Source organism: Pimephales promelas, chromosome 6 (assembly GCF_988280905.1).
Source record: "Pimephales promelas chromosome 6, fPimPro1.hap1.1, whole genome shotgun sequence".
In the NCBI taxonomy this organism is placed as follows: domain Eukaryota; kingdom Metazoa; phylum Chordata; class Actinopteri; order Cypriniformes; family Leuciscidae; genus Pimephales; species Pimephales promelas.
The window spans coordinates 33,164,092-33,182,981 of record NC_142774.1 but is presented as its reverse complement, the minus strand read 5'-3'; the positions used below and the strand labels follow the sequence as shown (position 1 = coordinate 33,182,981).

Genomic DNA, 18,890 nt, shown 5'->3' with positions numbered 1-18,890 from the left:
ATATGATCTTAAACCAAAAGATTCATTCAGTAATGAAACACTGTTTTGTCTGTCTGTCTATTCTATTCATTATAAGAACGTTTTGCTAACGTTTACATTAAGTTACGAAAATGGTTATGCTTATGCTTTCGGTATAAGCTTGCAACATGTTTAAGTTCTCGAAATCATTTCCTGTCCTTTGTTCTCTCCTCTAAATGAAATAAAAGACCTACACAGCATTGCATCTCCTGTATTACTGACTGTGTTTGTCCTCAGCGTGGAGAGACTGCATTGCACATGGCTGCAAGGGCAGGACAGATGGAGGTGGTGCGATGTTTGCTAAGGAACGGCGCTCTGGTGGATGCCATGGCCAGAGTGAGTCAATGAAAACAGATACAGATATTAATGACTACAAATAGAGATTTAAACATATCCTATATCTGTATTTCTCCCTCCAGGAGGATCAGACACCCCTTCACATTGCGTCTCGCCTGGGTCAGACAGAGATCGTGCAGCTGTTACTGCAGCACATGGCTCACCCTGATGCTTCCACCACTAATGGATACACACCTCTGCACATCTCCGCTCGTGAAGGGCAGGTGGAAACGGCTGAGGTGCTGCTGGAGGCCGGAGCGTCTCACTCACTCTCCACAAAGGTGCGACTGCAGGCATATCTGTGAAACAAATACAGACCCTCATTCAAATATTTTATCAAACGTTGTTTCACTAACGCTATTATTTTGTATATAAACTACCATTCAAAAGTTTTGGTTGATTTGTTTCATGTCTCTTATGCTCACCCAGGCAGCATTTATTGAATTAAAAAAATATTGTAAAAACCATAATATTGTGAAATAGTAATACATATACTCTTCAGTATCTTCAGTGTCACATGATCCATCATGAATCATTAAAATATGCTGATTTGGTGCTGAAGAAACATTTCTTCTTATTATTACTATTATTATTACCACACCTGAAAACAGTAGTGCTGCCTTTTTTGCCTTTAAACTTTTTTTCAGGTATTTTTTGATAAAGTAAAAAAAAGAACAGCTTTTATTTGAAATCGAAATCTTTTGATCAGATTACTGTGTCCTTGCTGAGTAAAAGTATTAAAGTGATGGTTCACTTTGAAATTAATTTTTGATATGTTTTAGCTTACCTCAAGGGCATCCAAGATGTAGGTGTCTTTGTTTCCACAGTATTTTCAATTTTGATGTTTTTTGGTCAAACCGTTCTTGTCATATAATGCAAGTCTGTGGTCACCACCTCAAAGAACATGCACAGAGAAGTCCAAATTGAACATGATTTAATGACTCGTAAATGTAAGTACACATTGATGTCTTAAGACATGAAACGAGCGGTTTGTGTGAGAAAACGAACAGTATTTATATCGTTTTTTCGGGAAAGTCCCGAAAGTGATCTCTTGCACGCATACGTTACTCATTGTTTTACACAGAGATTTCAGAAGTGTGTTATCATTCACTGGGAAGATCTAAACATATTTAGATATTCAGGAAATTGCAATGGAAGACAATTTCGATATATCAGACCATGTTGATTTTTTTTTTTTCGCAATCGCGCAAGAGATCTCTTCCGGCGCATGCGCAGACCGAAGCGCCCGTGCCTTCAGATCACTTGGACGTGGCTGTGGTTACAAGAGGTAAAAACAATATAAATACTGTTCTTTTTCCTACACAAACCGCTCGTTTCGTGTCTTAGGCCATCAATGTGTACTTACATTTACGAGTCATTAAATCATGTTTAATTTGGACTTCTCTGTGCATGCTCTTTGAGGTGGTGACCATAGACCTGCATTATATGACTGACAGACAAGAACGGTTTGATCTAAAAAATATCAAAATTGAAAATACTGTGGAAACAAAGACACCTACATCTTGGATGCCCTTGAGGTAAGCTAAAACATATCAAAAATGAATTTCAAAGTGAAATATCCCTTTAACATCTTTAAATATATATATATATAATCTTGTCAGATCACACATTTTTGTACAATAGTGTATGTATTTGTATGCATTTAACTAAAGATAAATATCCTTCCCCTTAATAGAAAGGTTTTACTCCTCTACATGTTGCTGCCAAGTATGGAAGCCTGGATGTGGCAAAACTCCTCCTACAGAAAAGAGCACTTCTTGATGATTCTGGAAAGGTGAAAGTCAAAACTTGAATCACCTTCTCACTACACTACTCACATTCTGCTAACTTTCATTAGAGCATTAGATGACTGTTAAGCTAAGTTCTTGTAAAGTCTATTGGGTAACTTTCAAAATAAAGTGTTTGCAGATATTGAAGTCCCCCTGTAGTAATTAGCCGCGTTTCCACTACCGGGCCAGGGCCGGGCCGTGCTAGTGCGTGCCAGGGCCAGTCGCGTTTCCACTGTCACTTCCGGGGCTTGATCGGGGCTTCCTCAGGGCCAACGGCCAGGATTTCTGGCCCGTCGAATACCTTGGGCCAGAGGGGGCCAGCTCGGGCTAGAGGCGTGCTCAAGGTAAAAGGCGGAGTTTATCGGTGTTTTGGAACGTTATGATCTGAAGCAAGATGCACATAGGGGTGTCCATGTTTCACCGATTAACCGTTTAAAATTGCATAACATTTTAATTTGAACTGTAGGCCTATGCCAAATGCTGCGCAAAAATATATAGGCTATATATAGGCTACATATCGACGAATGTTCAGATATTTGTTTGATTTTTTTGCCCCTTAAACATTTAAAATATTTGACAAATTAATATGAAAAAATATATATATTTTACTGGTTTTCTGAGGCCAAATTAGAACCTGGAAATGATATTTTACCCGCAGTGCTGAATGAGAAGAGCCGTAACCACAGTCTACAGAAAGGGGATTATAGGTGATTTATAGGCTATAATAAATGTGTCTGATAATAAAATAATATAAAATAACGAGGCATTAATTGTTTATTAATAAACTATTGTTTTCTAAATGATTTTCGGCTAAAAACATATCTCCATCTCCGGATGCACATTTAGAGAGAAATTAATTAGCTACATAATTACATAGTCAGAAGATATTGGCTTTCGATTCGAATTTGTTCGTTTTAAATTGGACATTTAAAGCTTTAATCTACAAAGGATATAACCCCTGTAGACTAAAGCTTTAAATGTCCAATTTAAAACGAACAAATTCGAATGCGGTGGCTGTTTCAGGTCTCGCAGCCTCCACAAAGCACACACACTGGATATGCGTCAAAATATTGTGTTTATTTGTGCTCTGTTCCTTTTTTGGATAAAGGCGTCTTCTACATATGCAGCCTAATAAAATGTTACAATAATGATGATGATGGTTATTATTATTATTATTATTATTTGCAGACACGGAGTTTTTGTGAAATTGACATTTTGCTTATTTTCAATTGGCAATTTCAGTTGGGTGATGGAAATGCGGCTTTAACTGCTCCGTACTTGCTGCGTTTTATTTCTATAAATTAATTTCGTTTCAAATGGGGTCCAATCAGTTATTAAAGGTGTTAAAAAATTAACTCTGTATCTCGAGGTTGCGGCGCGCACACTATGCACCGAGTATTAACCGATGGGCCTCGGTTAACGGTTAATGAATAACTTGAAAACGTGCCCGCAGCCTGTTAGGCCTATATCGCGCAAAAAATCGCTGCTTGAAATGGAGAATCGCCTGTACTGGTCTCGTGACACTATTGCAGCCACTACGGCAGGTGAGTTAATAATATGCTATCTTCCTAATTTAAAAAAATAAATTAATTCATAATACCCGCTGAAATGGGTTGGGTTTTATGACGTTTGATCCGGAAAGGCGTGTTAGGGGTGGGGTCTGGGGCAGCGCTGTGGGGCTACTGGCCCGGCAGTGGAAACGCAAGCCCGGTGCTTGAGGCCCGAGGCCCGAGGCCACTAGCTCCGCTCGGCTCGCTGTTAGCTCTGGCCCAGCCCTAGCACGGCAGTGGAAACGCGGCTACTGTATCCCTTAAAACTCACCTTTGATCACCAAAATGAAATTTATTTGTTTTTTTTTCCTTGAAAGAAATTGATTCATGCCTTAAAATAGCTTGAATGTAACTCTACACCCCAGCCTCATTTAGTATATGTGGTTCTATGAATATGCAAATTAGCCCTGCCTCAAGCTCACTCATACCAGCTGTGTTGATTGCATACAAGGCAGTTTGTGACATCAGAAACACCAGCGAGTTCAAACTGTGATTTTGAGGTGAAATTACTTTTTGAATCTGAAATGTATTTTTGAAAATTAATTTGCACATGGTTAAAAGCATCTTAAAGCATTACAACACCACACAGACGTATAAACAACATTAAAAGCTTGATTTTTATTTTTTTTAATTTATTTTTTTTAACCACAGGGGGACTTTAAGCAGACAATCTAATTCTCTTATGACTAATAGTTGACATGTAGTTGCACAATTATTATATTTAGTAGAATACCAAAGGTGGACTATCAAAATAAAGTTCTACCAATTTTTATTTAAAAAAAAGTTAATTATTGCCATTTTTCTGTCTATATTTGGCTTTCTGAAACAGTACGGTCTGACACCTCTGCATGTAGCTGCTCACTATGATAACCAGCAGGTGGCGATGATGCTTTTGGATAAAGGGGCCTCACCTCATGCTACTGCTAAGGTGCTAATCTTAAATTGATTGAAAAATATCAAAATATCTGACGCTGAATCCAGCAATACCACAAACATGTATTACATGATGGTTTGTGTTAATCTCTTTCTGTGCAGAATGGCTATACACCTCTCCACATTGCGTCAAAGAAGAACCAGACTCAGATTGCCTCTGCGCTGCTTCAGTATGGAGCAGAGACAAATGCATTGACCAAGCAGGGTGTGAGTCCGTTACACCTGGCCTCTCAGGAGGGGCACACAGAGATGGCTTCCCTACTGCTGGAGAAGGGTGCACACGTCAATGCTGGCACTAGGGTGAGATCTAGAGCCATAGATATGTATATATGTAGATTCCACATTCGACCACCCCAGATACGTCAAAGCGCCTGCCATCTTGGAACGGTTAACATGACAGTGTTCATCACTCACACTAACCACTTAATGAATTTTCATTGAATATGCATTGTGCAGCCTATCCTTCAGTCCTAAAAAAATCCTTCAGTGATACCCCTGAACTTATTTACCATATTATTTTTTCATCCAAACTGACTATTGTAAATCTTGAGTTGACACTAGCTATGTTTACATGGACAGTTTTTGTTTTAATCAGAATTAAATCACACATGAATGCTAAATTAAGTGATCTGGTTGATCTAATCTAATCTTTTGACATGAGCACACTGCACGAATATACAGAGTATCCCGCTGTTGGCGCATACAAATCATCATCTTGCCATCGCTTCTTTTCTTTGTTTTAAAAAGCAGACTTAATATTTATCTATTTCGGGTCCTGATTGGGAGACGACGAGCACACGAAGCTTTGAGCTGTGCTGCTTTTATTTATCAAGCTGTAAAAACGCCATTTCCCGTGCCCAAAACAACACATCTATGGATGAGAGTCCTAAGCAAGGTCTACTGGGACAACATTCTCCTGCAGCACTTCACAGACGATAAGTGCAATGATAATTTTAGAATGACACGACAGTCATTTATTACACTGTGTTCGATTCGAACAACATCATTTTTTTTTACATCATCAATGTCTCAACATCATTCCGGCATTTCTACATACATCATCCCACATGCAAAGAACTTTACAGTTTCGGTTCTCAGTCCGACCAAGTGTTTATATGTCCTATAGAATGGATTACAAATGGTTTAAACCACCCCTTACAATCCAAATGACATATTAATTGGATTTGGCCAATTCATTCCAGTTTTTTTTTTAATTCCAACTAGTCCGATTACAAACAGATTAGGGTCCCTGTAAACAGAGCGTCCCCATATTGACTGTTCTCCAGTCCACTTGTGCATTAGCACAAGTTAAACCATACTTTTGGTTCATAACTTTGCTAACCTGGGCCAGGGGAAAAAAATATTGTCATGTAGACTGACCAATCAGAAAGAAGTATTCCACGGAGCCACGCAATAAACACGAGTTGGTTCATAATTTATTTTTTCTCTCTTTTTTTTTTTAGAGTGGTCTTTCTCCTCTTCACCTCTCTGCTCAGGAGGACAGAGTGCGGGTGGCTGAAATACTCGTCAAGCACGATGCCAACGTAGACCAGCAGACTAAAGTAACCATGACTACTGTGGTTCTTGACTGTATTTTTATTTTTTAAAAATAATCATTTGGAAAGAAAGCGTCAAGATATGTTACATTTCAGCTAATGTGAAATTTGGTTGTTTCTTCTAGTTGGGCTACACTCCTCTTATTGTTGCTTGTCACTATGGAAATGTAAAAACGGTTAATTTCCTTTTGCAAAATGGAGCTAACGTCAATGCAAAAACTAAGGTAAGATTATAATATATATGTGTATGATTTTATTTTATTAAGTGACTTGATAACCCAATTAATAATTATGTAATAAACTATTCATTTAATCTTTTCAGTATTGAACTATTTGAACTACTGTATGATTGAATTAATGGATGGATGTTACTGTGATTGGTTTTTAAAGTACTGCAATTGTTTTATTATATGAATTATACAAAGCAAGTACTCTGGTATTTATCTACTTATTATTGTATTATTATTTGTATATATATCTTTTTTTTATTTTATAAGCTTAAAATTTTGTTGCTACTTTTTTCTTTCTTGTTTTCTCAGAACTGCATGATATATATTAACTCGTAATTGTGAGTTATAAAGTCGCAATTTTGTGAAAAAAAGTTAGAATTTGACTTTATAACTCATAACTGCGAGTTTTTATCTCACAATTCTGACTTTAATTCTTGCAATTGTGAGTTTTATCACGCAATATTGAATTGCAAGAAATAAAGTCAGAATTGTGAGCTGTTGTGAGAAAAAAGTCAGAATTGTGAGATATAAACTCGCAATTCTGTGAAAAAAAGTTAGAATCACGCAATATTGAATTGCGAGAAATAAAGTCAGAATTGGGAGCTGTAAACTTGCAATTGTGAGAAAAAAGTCAGAATTGTGAGATATAAACTCGCAATTATATTTAAAATTGTTTTATTCCGTGTCGGAAACAAGCTTTCATAGTTTACTATATTGATGGACCTGTTTTTTTTTTTTCAAGAACGGCTACACGCCACTTCACCAAGCTGCTCAGCAGGGAAATACACACATTATCAATGTCCTGTTGCAGCATGGGGCCAAGCCTAATGCCGTCACCATGGTGAGGGACACGCTCGTACTTGCAGAAATTATGTTAATACTGTATAGTATCTCTATCTCTAACCTTACTCTCAATTTCTCTCAGAATGGTAACACAGCGCTCTCTATCGCTAAACGTCTGGGGTATATCTCAGTGGTGGACACTCTGAAAGTTGTTACTGAGGAAATAATCACAACAACAACCGTACGTATCCTTGACTTTACATATTAAGACCTTTTGATGTGTGCATAAACAGTAGAGTGTGTACGTTGAATGCCTTGTTAATTTCAACTACTGTAGACGGTGACGGAGAAACACAAAATGAACGTTCCAGAGACCATGACAGAAGTTCTGGATGTGTCTGATGAGGAGGGTAAGATGCTGTGTTTTATTAACATATTTATTATGCATAGTCAGGATTTCATATGTCTATGTAAAAGCTGATGTGCCTCTATAGCCCAGCATCAGAAGGAGGAGGAGCTTTTTACTGAAGTCTCTATGGAGATCGAAGGTATAAAGGGTATAGATATAGAGTGAACCAAAATTACCCCTATTATTAACAATATTGCATTTGCCAAAAATCTGTTCGGTTCGTTCTGTATCTTTTCCGATGTATGGTTTGCAGTTTGTGTGTTAACTGCAACCAGCATGATTATTGTGTGTAGAAAACTAAACCATGGAAAACTAACTTTGTTCTTAGTTATTTGTGCTTATCTGGGGGTCATTTTTCAGGGCTGCAAACTTGTCACCTTTTGGCAAAATTCGCCATTTTAATCCAAAATAGGTCATGTGTGTGATTTGTGTAGATCTGGCGAGTTTTTAAAATGGGGGAGGTAGGTTTCCATTCCATGTGTGTGTGAATGTGTGAAAGGCAGGGGTTTCAATTTCCAACATATATATATATTTTTTTTTGGAGCTGCAGCATTGAGGATTGTAGCCAATCATAGGCATCTCTGTTAAAAGCAATGGCCAATCGGAGGTGTTTAATGTATCTTAGTCAGAATCCAATCTGAAAGGGTTTTTGTTTAATGCAACTTCACTGAGTGCATTCTTCAATCTCATCCTCTCATCATAACCACATATTTGTCACGTTTTTCACGTTTGCATATCTTATTTTTAAAATCATAAAATGAGAATACATGATATCTGTTGGGCGCTGAGCATTTTAAATAATAATACCTACATAATGAGTTGGTGTTGCTTATTACGGCTGTGATCACTATTACTATTGCTCATATTAGATGACAGAATAAAAAAGCAAATTAATATGTTAAATATAAATAACAATAATAGATACATTCATCTTTATATTTTTAAATGGGTTTTATTTTGTCCTTTCTGTCTCCCTTTTTTTTTAATCTTTACCATCACAAATCTGAAGGTTCATAATAAATGTTATCTTAATTTCAAAAGGATTCTGTTTCATTTGCATTTATGTTGGATCAGAAATCCAAAGAAATTGAAATAGAGTCACGATTTGGGCTCAGTGAGTCCATCGTTTAATCAAGGCAGTCCTTTGATCAGCCCATACTCAGTTCATTAGTCTGTCAAATTGACCGTAATGTAAATGTGTGTATGAGCAGGTGAGGACACTATGACAGGTGATGGAGGGGAGTACCTGAGAGCAGAGGACTTGAGAGAACTTGGTGATGACTCTCTACCGGGACACTACCTGGACGGCATGAGCTACACCCACAACCTAGACCGGTAAAGAAAATTTACACAAACAATATTTAACTTTTCAACAAACAAGCTAATTCCTTCTATAAGCTTATTACAGTTAGCCCCGCCCCCCAACACAACATTGGTTGAAACAGATTTTATTTAAACATTTGTTGATGTTTCTGGGGATTTGGCTCTCACAAATACACACATAATGCTGTCTTGCCCACATGTTTGCATTGTCCTATCACAGGTCCCATGAGACCCCCAGTCATCTTGCTTACAGGGGTGAAGGAATCTTGATTGAGGACATGATCTCCAGCCACCAGTTTCATAAGGTGATCTATCGCACCTCGTATGTACTTCTCATTTAACATTTGGGCCAGTGTTGTTGTCATTAACTGAAACTATTAGTAAATGAAATAAAGATGAGGTAAAATAAAACATAAATATTACAGTACATTAAAAAAATGCCTTTGTAGCTAAAATTACTAACTAAAATTTAAACCGATAAATATAAAAAATAAAAGCTCATTCAAAATGACAAAACAAACAAAAATACTATAATTGACGCTTCAAAAAGTGATTTTGAATAGTGAAAAAAAATATTTTTGTCCAATAAGAGACTAGATCGCTTTATATGATGAACAGATTTAATTTAGGCTTTCTGTCAATGGAGGGACAGACACCTCAGGTTTCATCAAAAAGATTTTTAAACAAAAATTTAGACAAAAATTTTTATTCCAAAGATGAATGAAAGTCTTACGGGTTTTACTAACCATTTAAATTAAAGCAAAAAATATAAAAATAAAGGCTGATTAAAAATGTTTTTCTATAATAGAATATTAAAAATAGTAAGTAGGCTTTAAGTTTTTGTCTCATGATATGTTATAGTCTGATTTTGTCGTTGTCAGGTGTCAGCGTTCTCTCGAGAGCATGAGAAGGACTCGTATCGACTGAGCTGGGGTGCTGAACATCTGGATAATGTGGTGCTAACCAGCACTCTTCTGCAGTCAGGGTTAGTAGGTTTCATACACATTCAAAAAGACAAACACACACACTTTCCTCCCCTGTCATACAAGGTGTGTATCCTTATCCAAAGCAGGCATTGCATCAGATGCCACTCTTATGGACCATAAATGATATCTGCTCAAGTTCCTCTCATATTGTTGTTTAATGGTCTTTGTTTTTTCGTTTATTACACTCACATCATCTCCCTAAATCACTCTCGGCCTTTCTCTGTGCTGTTCGTGATTGTGTTTCTGTTCTGCTTTTAGCCAATCAACCCCATGCCTTGACCATGACAACAGCAGGTGACACTTCTCTTCCTTGTGCCCCTTTTCTTCCTCTCTTCATCTACCTTTATTACATTATTGCATGTATTTTTAACAACTGACCACTTTGAGCTTTTTTAAATGAGCCTATTTGTGCCTATTCAATATTAATAAGCATGTTTTAATGAATACAGTTACTTATCTCTCAATTGACAGTAAACAACACTACTCAAAAGTTTGGGGTCTGGAAGATTTTTTAAAAACTTTTATTCAGCAAAAACGCGTTAAAATGAGCAATGTGGTATTTGACGGCAATGATATGTAAAATGTTAGTTTTAAACTGTTTTCAACATAATAAGAAATGTTTCTTGAGCACTAAATCAGAATGTTAGAATGATTTCTGAAGGATCATGTGACACTGAAGACTGTAATGAGGCTGGAAATTCAGCTTTGTGTCACAGGAATAAATTACATTCAGAAATATTCAAATAGAAAAATACATTTAGTAAATACATGCAGTATTGGTGAGCATAAGTGACTTTCAAACATGAAAAATAAAAAATAAAAATCTTACAGAACCCAAACTTTTGAACAGTAGTATACACCGGTGAGTGTGTAATTTTACAACACATAATGGCAATGCAATCAGATAATAAAATGAGTGTTCTGAGTTTAACAGAAGTTATTCCTGAAACAGAAAACAACTGGAACCGGGAACATTTCTGGTGAAGTGTGTAATTTCGAATAGCACCAAGGAGAATGGCAAAATTAATGATTGTTTACAAACATATGGAAGCCTTTAAAATAACTTTGGGAAATGAGACAGAGAAGTAATAATGCAAGGTGGCATCCATAAGTTTAAAAACAAGAATCTGCACACTGAATGTATTTATTCCTGTTTTTTTTTTTTATTTCTGGGTTAAGTATCATTGCATTGTGTGTTTCACTGTTACTTGCTGTTGTTCTATATAAACAGTTTCCTGGTGAGTTTCATGGTGGATGCTCGCGGCGGAGCCATGCGTGGCTGTCGGCACAATGGGCTACGCATTATTGTGCCACCTAGAAAGTGCTCGGCCCCGACACGGGTCACATGTCGTCTGGTGAAGAGGCACAGACTGGCCTCTATGCCCCCTATGGTGGAGGGAGAGGGGCTCGCAGGCAAGATCATTGAAGTTGGACCCACCGGAGCCCAGTTTCTTGGGTAAGCGGGTGCAAAGGTTGAAACTGAACATTTATGCTGTATCACCATGAACATTTTTGTCTACTTTTGTGTATGTATGGCGCAGTTATATGTTCTCTATTTTGTCTCGTCTTGACTGACAAAGCAGAACTGTATGCTAACATGTTTGATGTGTCCTAACCAGAAGTGATGTTACAAGTTTCCAGACAATTTGTTTGTCTACACTGAATCAGCTGTGCAATGTGATGTAGTTTTAGCCAATAAAACTGTTTATTTTGTAAGTTTTGGACCAATGAGATTCAGTCTATGGGGCTACTGGGCATCAGTATTATTTCAGTAATATTTATATATTATTATAATATTTTGAATTAGCTTTTATATTTTCAGTTTTTACATTTAGGTTAAGTTTTAATTATATACATTATATATATATATATATATATATATATATATATATATATATATATATATATACAGTATATATACAGTATATATATATATATAAGACTGAAATAAAAATATATTAAAGCTATATATTTTTTTTTGTTTAACATTTCTAGTTTTTATTTCATTTTATTTATTTATATTTTATTATATTTGTACTTTTTTCAATCATTTTTTTAATAGTTTTCTTTTAAATTAAACAATAACAACACTGCTGGACATGACACTGCTGAGAGCAAGCGACCTGGTTAACGGAAAACTTTTGCTGATAATTTACTCACCCCCATGTCATCCAAGATGTCCATGTCATTCTTTCTTCAGTCGAAAAGAAATTAAGGTTTTTGATGAAAACATTCCAGGATTTTTCTCCATATAATGGACTTCAATGGGAACCAAAAGGTTCAAGGTCCAAATCTTTTTCCGAGTCATTTGGTTCATTCAACGAATGAAACGAACAGATTGACTCGGAAAAAGATTCATTCATTTTGATGAACGAGTTCGAACAGGATAGTCAATAACGAGCATCGCAGTACAGAGCAAGGCGAGCATTTGAGCTAATAAACTTAAACTTTGTTATTTATTAATTAAATGAGCAATCGTTTCGCTTGATAAGACCCTTATTCCTCATCTGGAACCATTTAAAGCCCTTTGAACAGTTTGCAGTTTGTACTGAAACCTTGACCTTTAGCTGTTTGGTTCCCACTGAAGTGAATTATATGGAGAAAAATGCTGGAAAGTTTTCATCAAAAACCTTAATTTCTTTTCGACTGAAGACAGAAAGACATGGACATCTTGGATGACATGGGGGTGAGTAAATTATCAGCAAAAGTTTTTACTCCTTTAAGACAAAAACTCATGAAAGGGCTTTTAGTGTTCGTCTGGTTAGGACACTTGTCATCGCTAGTTTGGAGAAATAACAACAATGTTCCTCTCTCACTAAATCTGAGTTCAGGAAATCAGGTTCACAGTGTGCCTTATTTTTTTCCACATCTTTTTGAATGGCTGCGATCGGAACAGTAAACTCCACCTCCCAACAGCCCCTCCTCCTCTTAATGAGGGTGAAAGTCTTGTCAGCAGAATTCTGCAGCTGGGGCCACCCGGCACCAAATTCCTCGGGTAGGAGAGATCCTAATGCCAAATATCCACTGGATACCGGTCACATTTCCCCCTGATTTTTTTTTTAAAATACACCTCCATCTCCAAGATGTCATATTCTTTTTATTTTGTCCCTTTTTATATATATAGTTTTGTGAGTTAGTTTTTATCATTCCGAAATAGAGCTGTTCCATGGATTTACCTTTTCCTCCCTTGCTGTATTTTGATATCATTTGTTATTTATTGCTATTCTTTTAATGTATTTGTCATGTTCTGTGTGTCTGCTGTATATATCGCATTATCCATTGTTATGTTTACTCTCTTTTTCTACCTTGCTGCATGCTGCATTTTCCTGTCTGTATGTCCTCCACAGATGCAATATCTGTTTCTGAACTGAACAACCCTAAATTTAAGCTGTCTAAAGCCATACATTAGTTTGTCTGAAATAGCACCCCTTATGTTTACAGGCCTGTAATAGTAGAGATCCCTCACTTTGCTGCATTGCGTGGGACAGAGAGAGAGTTAGTGATTCTGCGCAGTGAGACTGGAGAGAGCTGGAGAGAACATCACTGTGAACATACAGAAGAGGAGCTCAATCAGATACTCAATGGCATGGACGAAGGTGAGTGTGTCCTGAATGCACAGAGACACTTGTTTAATTAGCACACCTTAAATTTGCTCTTACACTTACAGTATAGTAAACTCGGCCAGTGGTTTGCCACAGAAAAATCTGTTGCATTTATTTGATCAAATATACAGTAAAAACAGATGGACCTGTTTCTATTTGAATATATTTTAAAATGTAATTTATTACTGTGATGCAAAGCTGAATTTTCAGTGTCACATGATCAATCCGAAATTTGCTGATTTAATGCTTTGAAACATTTACTTTATTATCATCAATGTTGAAAACAGTTGTGCTGCCTATTATTTTTGTGGAAAGCATCATACATTTATTTCAGGATTCTTGTTTGTAACATTATAAATGTCTTTAATGTCCCTTTTGATCAATTTAATGCTTATTTGCTGATTTATTTATTAGTTGCAAAGGTGATTTAGTACAGAAGTGTGGCTACTACTGGTTTGGATTGGATTGAAAGTGTATTCTGTGTGAGAGTAACTGTTCACCATTTAAGTACACTTAATTGTATAAACCCTAAACGATTTAATTTAATGCATACCTTAAATCATGCTCAATCTTCTTTGACAACTAATTTTATATTAGACGAATTGCACACAAAAAAAATATTAAGAGATATTATTTGTGATTTTCACACCAGAACTGGACAGTCCTGAGGAGCTGGAGAAAAAGCGAATATGTCGACTTATCACCCGGGATTTCCCACAATACTTTGCTGTGGTGTCCCGCATTAAACAGGACAGTCACCTGATTGGTCCAGAGGGTGGGGTGCTAAGCAGCACACTTGTTCCACAGGTCCAGGCTGTGTTCCCCGAGGGAGCCCTGACTAAACGGATACGTGTGGGACTACAGGTGATTCCCACTGTGCTTTGCAAGCCTGATCATTGACCTTATAATGTATAAAGAAGAGGTTTATTATTTAGCTTTTGACATGATTTAAATCAGTTTTATACACACGTTATGTTGACGGCAACACTGTACAATTTTTATGATTATTTATTACTCCATCTGTGTCAATAAAACTGATTCACTTGATATTGGGCTGTATGCAGGAGCATTTTTATTATTTTAGTAAAGGTTAAAACTGCTAAATTAAAACAAAGTCATTATATTAGAAACAGATCTAACCATGTTGGTAACACTTTACTTGAAGGGGTGTGCATAAGACTGACATGACAACTTCATAACTATGACATGACATATGTCTTGAATATGAAGTAGGGTTTATGCATGTTTATGACAGCTGTCATTAAGTGTATTTCACTCAATTATGACATTTTGAATGCTCATTGTTTAAGATGTCTTTGTTATGACAACTTGACATAAACCAATACATCATAACCTGTCAGTGTCTTTGTCATGACAACTTGACATAAAATGAAGTTAAACTGTCATGTGGTTGGCGTTGACATTGGCTGTCATGAGGCCATTATAACTGTGGCATGAATATTTTTCTTGACCTCAACTACAGTGGTACTAATTGAATTTGTCATTAAAACGTTATAATGGCTTCATGACCCAATGTCAAAACCAACCACCTGATAGTTTAATATAATGTTAACCAATAAAGCTAGGTGGTTTCTTAAGTTTGATAATTAATCTGCTATGTCACGTTTATGACAGGTTGTGTTGTCTTAGTAATGTCAAGTTGTCATGACAAAGGCACCGACAGGTTATGATGTATTGGTTTATGTCAAGGTGTCACAATAAAGACATTTCAAACAATGTAATTTTTGCATTAAAAATGTCATAACTGAGTGAATGACACTTAATGACAGTTGTAATAAACATGTATAAAACTTCCTTCATATTCATTATGTCATGTCATGATTATGAAGGTGTCATGTAAGTCTTATGCACACCCCTTCAAGTAATGTGTTACCAAAATGTTTTATTTTATTGAAAAAGTCAATTAAACAAAATTATATATTGTTTAGAGAGGCAGGGATAATGATAGATGGAAATGAAAAATGCCCTCTCAATCTCATCCTTCATTAGGCCCAGCCCATCAGTGAGGACCTGGTGAGGAAGATCCTGGGTAGTAAGGCTACGTTCAGCCCAATTGTTACGTTGGAACCCAGAAGACGCAAGTTTCACAAGCCTATCACCATGACCATTCCTGTCCCTAAAAGCCCATCCAGTGACGGGACCAGCAGTACACCCACTCTACGACTGCTATGTAGCATTACTGGTATGTGAGAATAAAGTTTATCCAGTTTGTCCATCAATTTGGGCCCTCACGTCCAGCCCACTTTCTCTTTGAACTGAGCAATGAGCACCAGAACAGCCTGGCTTAAGAACAGCTCTTTCCCTCAGGCTATGTTCCACCTTAACAATACATAACACAAAATCTGTAAATAGCATATCTGTACATTCATATTTCTGTCCACTGGTATATTTTTTTTCTCTGTTGTACTGTTTTAATATTATATATTTTTTTAATTTCATTGTCTTATCTCTTTATTATTGATGTTATATTTCATTGTATTACCTTAATTTCTATATATGTCTGTGCCTTTTCTGCACTGGAAGCTCCTGGCACCAAGATAAATTCTTTGTGTATGTAAACACACTTGGCAATAAAGATTTTCCTGATTCTGAATTATCCAAGAGAGAAAAAAAAATCATGTGGCAAGGTGTGAATAGTTTTTATTTTAATTATTTTCCAGGAGGGACAACTCCAGCACAGTGGGAGGACATAACTGGATCCACACCTCTGACATTCATCAACCAGTGTGTTTCATTTACCACTAATGTATCAGCAAGGTGAGTTCTGCTGCAGTGACATCTGTTTGTTGACTGGTTTCCTTTAACAAATGGTTAAATAAATGTTTTTTTTTTCTCCCAGGTTCTGGCTCATAGATTGCCGTCAGATCCAGGAGTCTGTGAACTTCTCCAGTCAGCTGTATCGTGAGATCATCTGTGTGCCCTATATGGCCAAGTTTGTCATCTTCGCCAAGACTTTAGACCCCATCGAAGCACGACTCCGCTGCTTCTGTATGACGGATGATAAGATGGACAAAACTCTGGAGCAGCAGGAGAACTTCACTGAGGTGGCTCGTAGTCGAGATGTCGAGGTAAGTGTGGTTTAGCTAGGCTTGTCGCAACAAAAAGTGCCATTGACAAGAACATTTTCTACATGTTGGTATATTTATCTCTACAGGTACTAGAGGGAAAGCCAATCTTTGCCGACTGCTTTGGAAATCTGGTCCCACTGACCAAAAGTGGACAGCACCATGTGTTCAGTTTCTATGCCTTTAAAGAAAACCGTCTTTCTCTATTTATCAAAGTAAGCACTTTGTTATTTGAAGGACTATTTATAGTAGATAACTATGGGAGACAAAGCACAAAAAGGCACTGAGTTACAAATCTTTAAACAGATGTGTTACAGCACTCCACATTGCCCCCTACTAGTTTAAATATGATGCTAAATGTCTCTTGGTGGTCAGAAAAGTCACAGAATGGTTGTTTCAACAGATTCGTGACAGCACCCAAGAACCATGTGGCAGACTGTCTTTTACAAAAGAGCCAAGAACATATCGCAGTCTAAACCACAATGCAATATGCAACCTGAACATCTGCCTACCTATCTACTCAAAGGTAAGTGCAAATTAACTCGCATTGCCTATACATTTGCTTACATAGACACAAAAAGCCAATATCTTTTATTCAAATGATATTTAGTTTCGCCATTTTTAATCTGAAATTTAATTTTTACTCTTTAGGAATCCGATTCTGACGAAGATGCAGATGTAGAGGTGCCTATTTTGATAATCATTTATTTTAATGTTTTCTTTGCAAAAAAAAAAACTTTAAGACATTTTTCGTGTTTTCAATCCTATTAACTTTCTCTGTTTTAATCTAATTTCTTCATAGAGTGAGAAGACACATGAGAAATGTAAGCAATATTTAAGTCAATAGTTTAATTAAAATGAAAACTATGTTCACCTGGGCAAAAAAAAAAAAAGAAAAAAAAAAGGAAAAAGGGCTAGTCCCAAGCCTAAAATGGTTAAACACTAAGCTTTTAATTGTCTTAACCACAAATTATTGGTCAGGAAATCAGCTACATTTAAGCAAATGCACTACTTAAAAGCCATTTCTGTCTCAGAAAAAAAAAAATCAAATATGTTCCTATATTTTTGGCAGAAGTTTTGGGAAGTTTAATTCAGTGTGGTTCAGCTGATTTGTGTGAAGCTCATGTTTTGGCCTGGTCAGAGTCCAGATTTAAACCCTAAACTGAATATTTGGTCTCACATTAAACAAACTAGGAGACATTTTAAACTACTCATGAACAGTTTGAAGTCATTAACATTAACACTAAGGGGGACAAAGGGGAGACTAATCCATGCTAAGTTACTTTATCTATAGTATTTGTGCAATTTTTGCTCATCTCCTGACAAGTCATTTGTGATTAAAATGGTTAAAGGGATAGTTCACCCAAAAAATCTTTCAGTATTTACTCACCCTCATGTTGTTCCAACCCCGTAAGACCTTCGTTCATCTTTGGAACACTTGCGGAATTAAGATATTTTTGATGAAATCTGAGAGGATCACTCCTCCATAGGCTTCTTGAGGGATTGAAACTTGCTGGCCTCGAAAAGGTATTAAAGACATAGTTAGAATAGTCCAAGTGACTACAGTGGCTCAATCTTAGGTTTATCAAACGACGAGAATACTTTTTGTGCGCAAAAACAAAAATAAATAACAACTTTATTTCAACTATTCACTTCCTTCTCTATGGGCCTCTAGTCAGTTAACGTAGTGTGATAGCGATAGCTCACTATTGGCCGACGCTGGTCATGTGTGTGATGCGTGTGACATACAACAACAGATCATACACTGTTAAACTAGCAACCTGACTCGAGGCCCAGAGAGAAGCAAATGAATAGCTATTTGAAATAAAGTTTGTTTTTTGTGCACAAAAAGTGTTCGTCGTTTGATAAATATAAGATTGAGCCACTGTAGTCACTTGGACTATTTTAACAATGTCTTAAATAACTTTTCGAGGCCGGCAAGTTTCAATCCCTCAAGAAGCCTATGAACTACAGTAGTATGGAGGAGTAATCCAGCTCTCAGATTTCATCAAAAATATCTTAATTCGTGTTCCGAAGATGAACACTTACGAAGTCTTACGGGGTTGGAACAACATGAGGGCGAGTAAATACTGACAGAATTTTCATTTTTGGGTGAACTATCCCTTTAAGACCATTAAAAGAACACTAAATATTTTGACCTTTTTTTCTGCCTAGGAGTGTATATACTGCGTTTTCTCACATTGTTTTGTAACCTCCATAATACATTGTTTGAAATATTATAGAAAACATATTTATAAGTGATTTTAACAGAAATTGTATTTGTGGAT

At 36.5% G+C, this 18,890-nt stretch overlaps 1 protein-coding gene across 6 annotated transcripts in view; it reads left to right on the top strand.

The window, feature by feature from the left end:
• The window catches only part of ank2a (ankyrin 2a, neuronal), a 74,521-nt gene that overhangs the window by 33,247 nt on the left and 22,384 nt on the right, over positions 1-18,890 (top strand). For 3 of the 6 annotated variants that reach the window (XM_089132452.1, XM_089132450.1, XM_089132447.1), the window contains 25 exons: positions 256-354; positions 438-635; positions 2,051-2,149; positions 4,524-4,622; positions 4,730-4,927; positions 6,091-6,189; positions 6,309-6,407; positions 7,156-7,254; positions 7,339-7,437; positions 7,534-7,606; positions 8,817-8,940; positions 9,149-9,233; positions 9,810-9,913; positions 10,173-10,208; positions 11,146-11,370; positions 12,811-12,909; positions 13,356-13,510; positions 14,169-14,380; positions 15,527-15,719; positions 16,198-16,294; positions 16,377-16,605; positions 16,692-16,817; positions 17,006-17,128; positions 17,254-17,286; positions 17,405-17,426. In XM_089132452.1, the coding sequence (XP_088988578.1) occupies positions 256-354; positions 438-635; positions 2,051-2,149; positions 4,524-4,622; positions 4,730-4,927; positions 6,091-6,189; positions 6,309-6,407; positions 7,156-7,254; positions 7,339-7,437; positions 7,534-7,606; positions 8,817-8,940; positions 9,149-9,233; positions 9,810-9,913; positions 10,173-10,208; positions 11,146-11,370; positions 12,811-12,909; positions 13,356-13,510; positions 14,169-14,380; positions 15,527-15,719; positions 16,198-16,294; positions 16,377-16,605; positions 16,692-16,817; positions 17,006-17,128; positions 17,254-17,286; positions 17,405-17,426 (3,025 nt within the window). The remainder of the gene's footprint in view (positions 1-255; positions 355-437; positions 636-2,050; positions 2,150-4,523; positions 4,623-4,729; positions 4,928-6,090; positions 6,190-6,308; positions 6,408-7,155; positions 7,255-7,338; positions 7,438-7,533; positions 7,607-8,816; positions 8,941-9,148; positions 9,234-9,809; positions 9,914-10,172; positions 10,209-11,145; positions 11,371-12,810; positions 12,910-13,355; positions 13,511-14,168; positions 14,381-15,526; positions 15,720-16,197; positions 16,295-16,376; positions 16,606-16,691; positions 16,818-17,005; positions 17,129-17,253; positions 17,287-17,404; positions 17,427-18,890) is intronic. The other 3 variants (XM_089132448.1, XM_089132449.1, XM_089132451.1) reach the window with 3 other exon arrangements.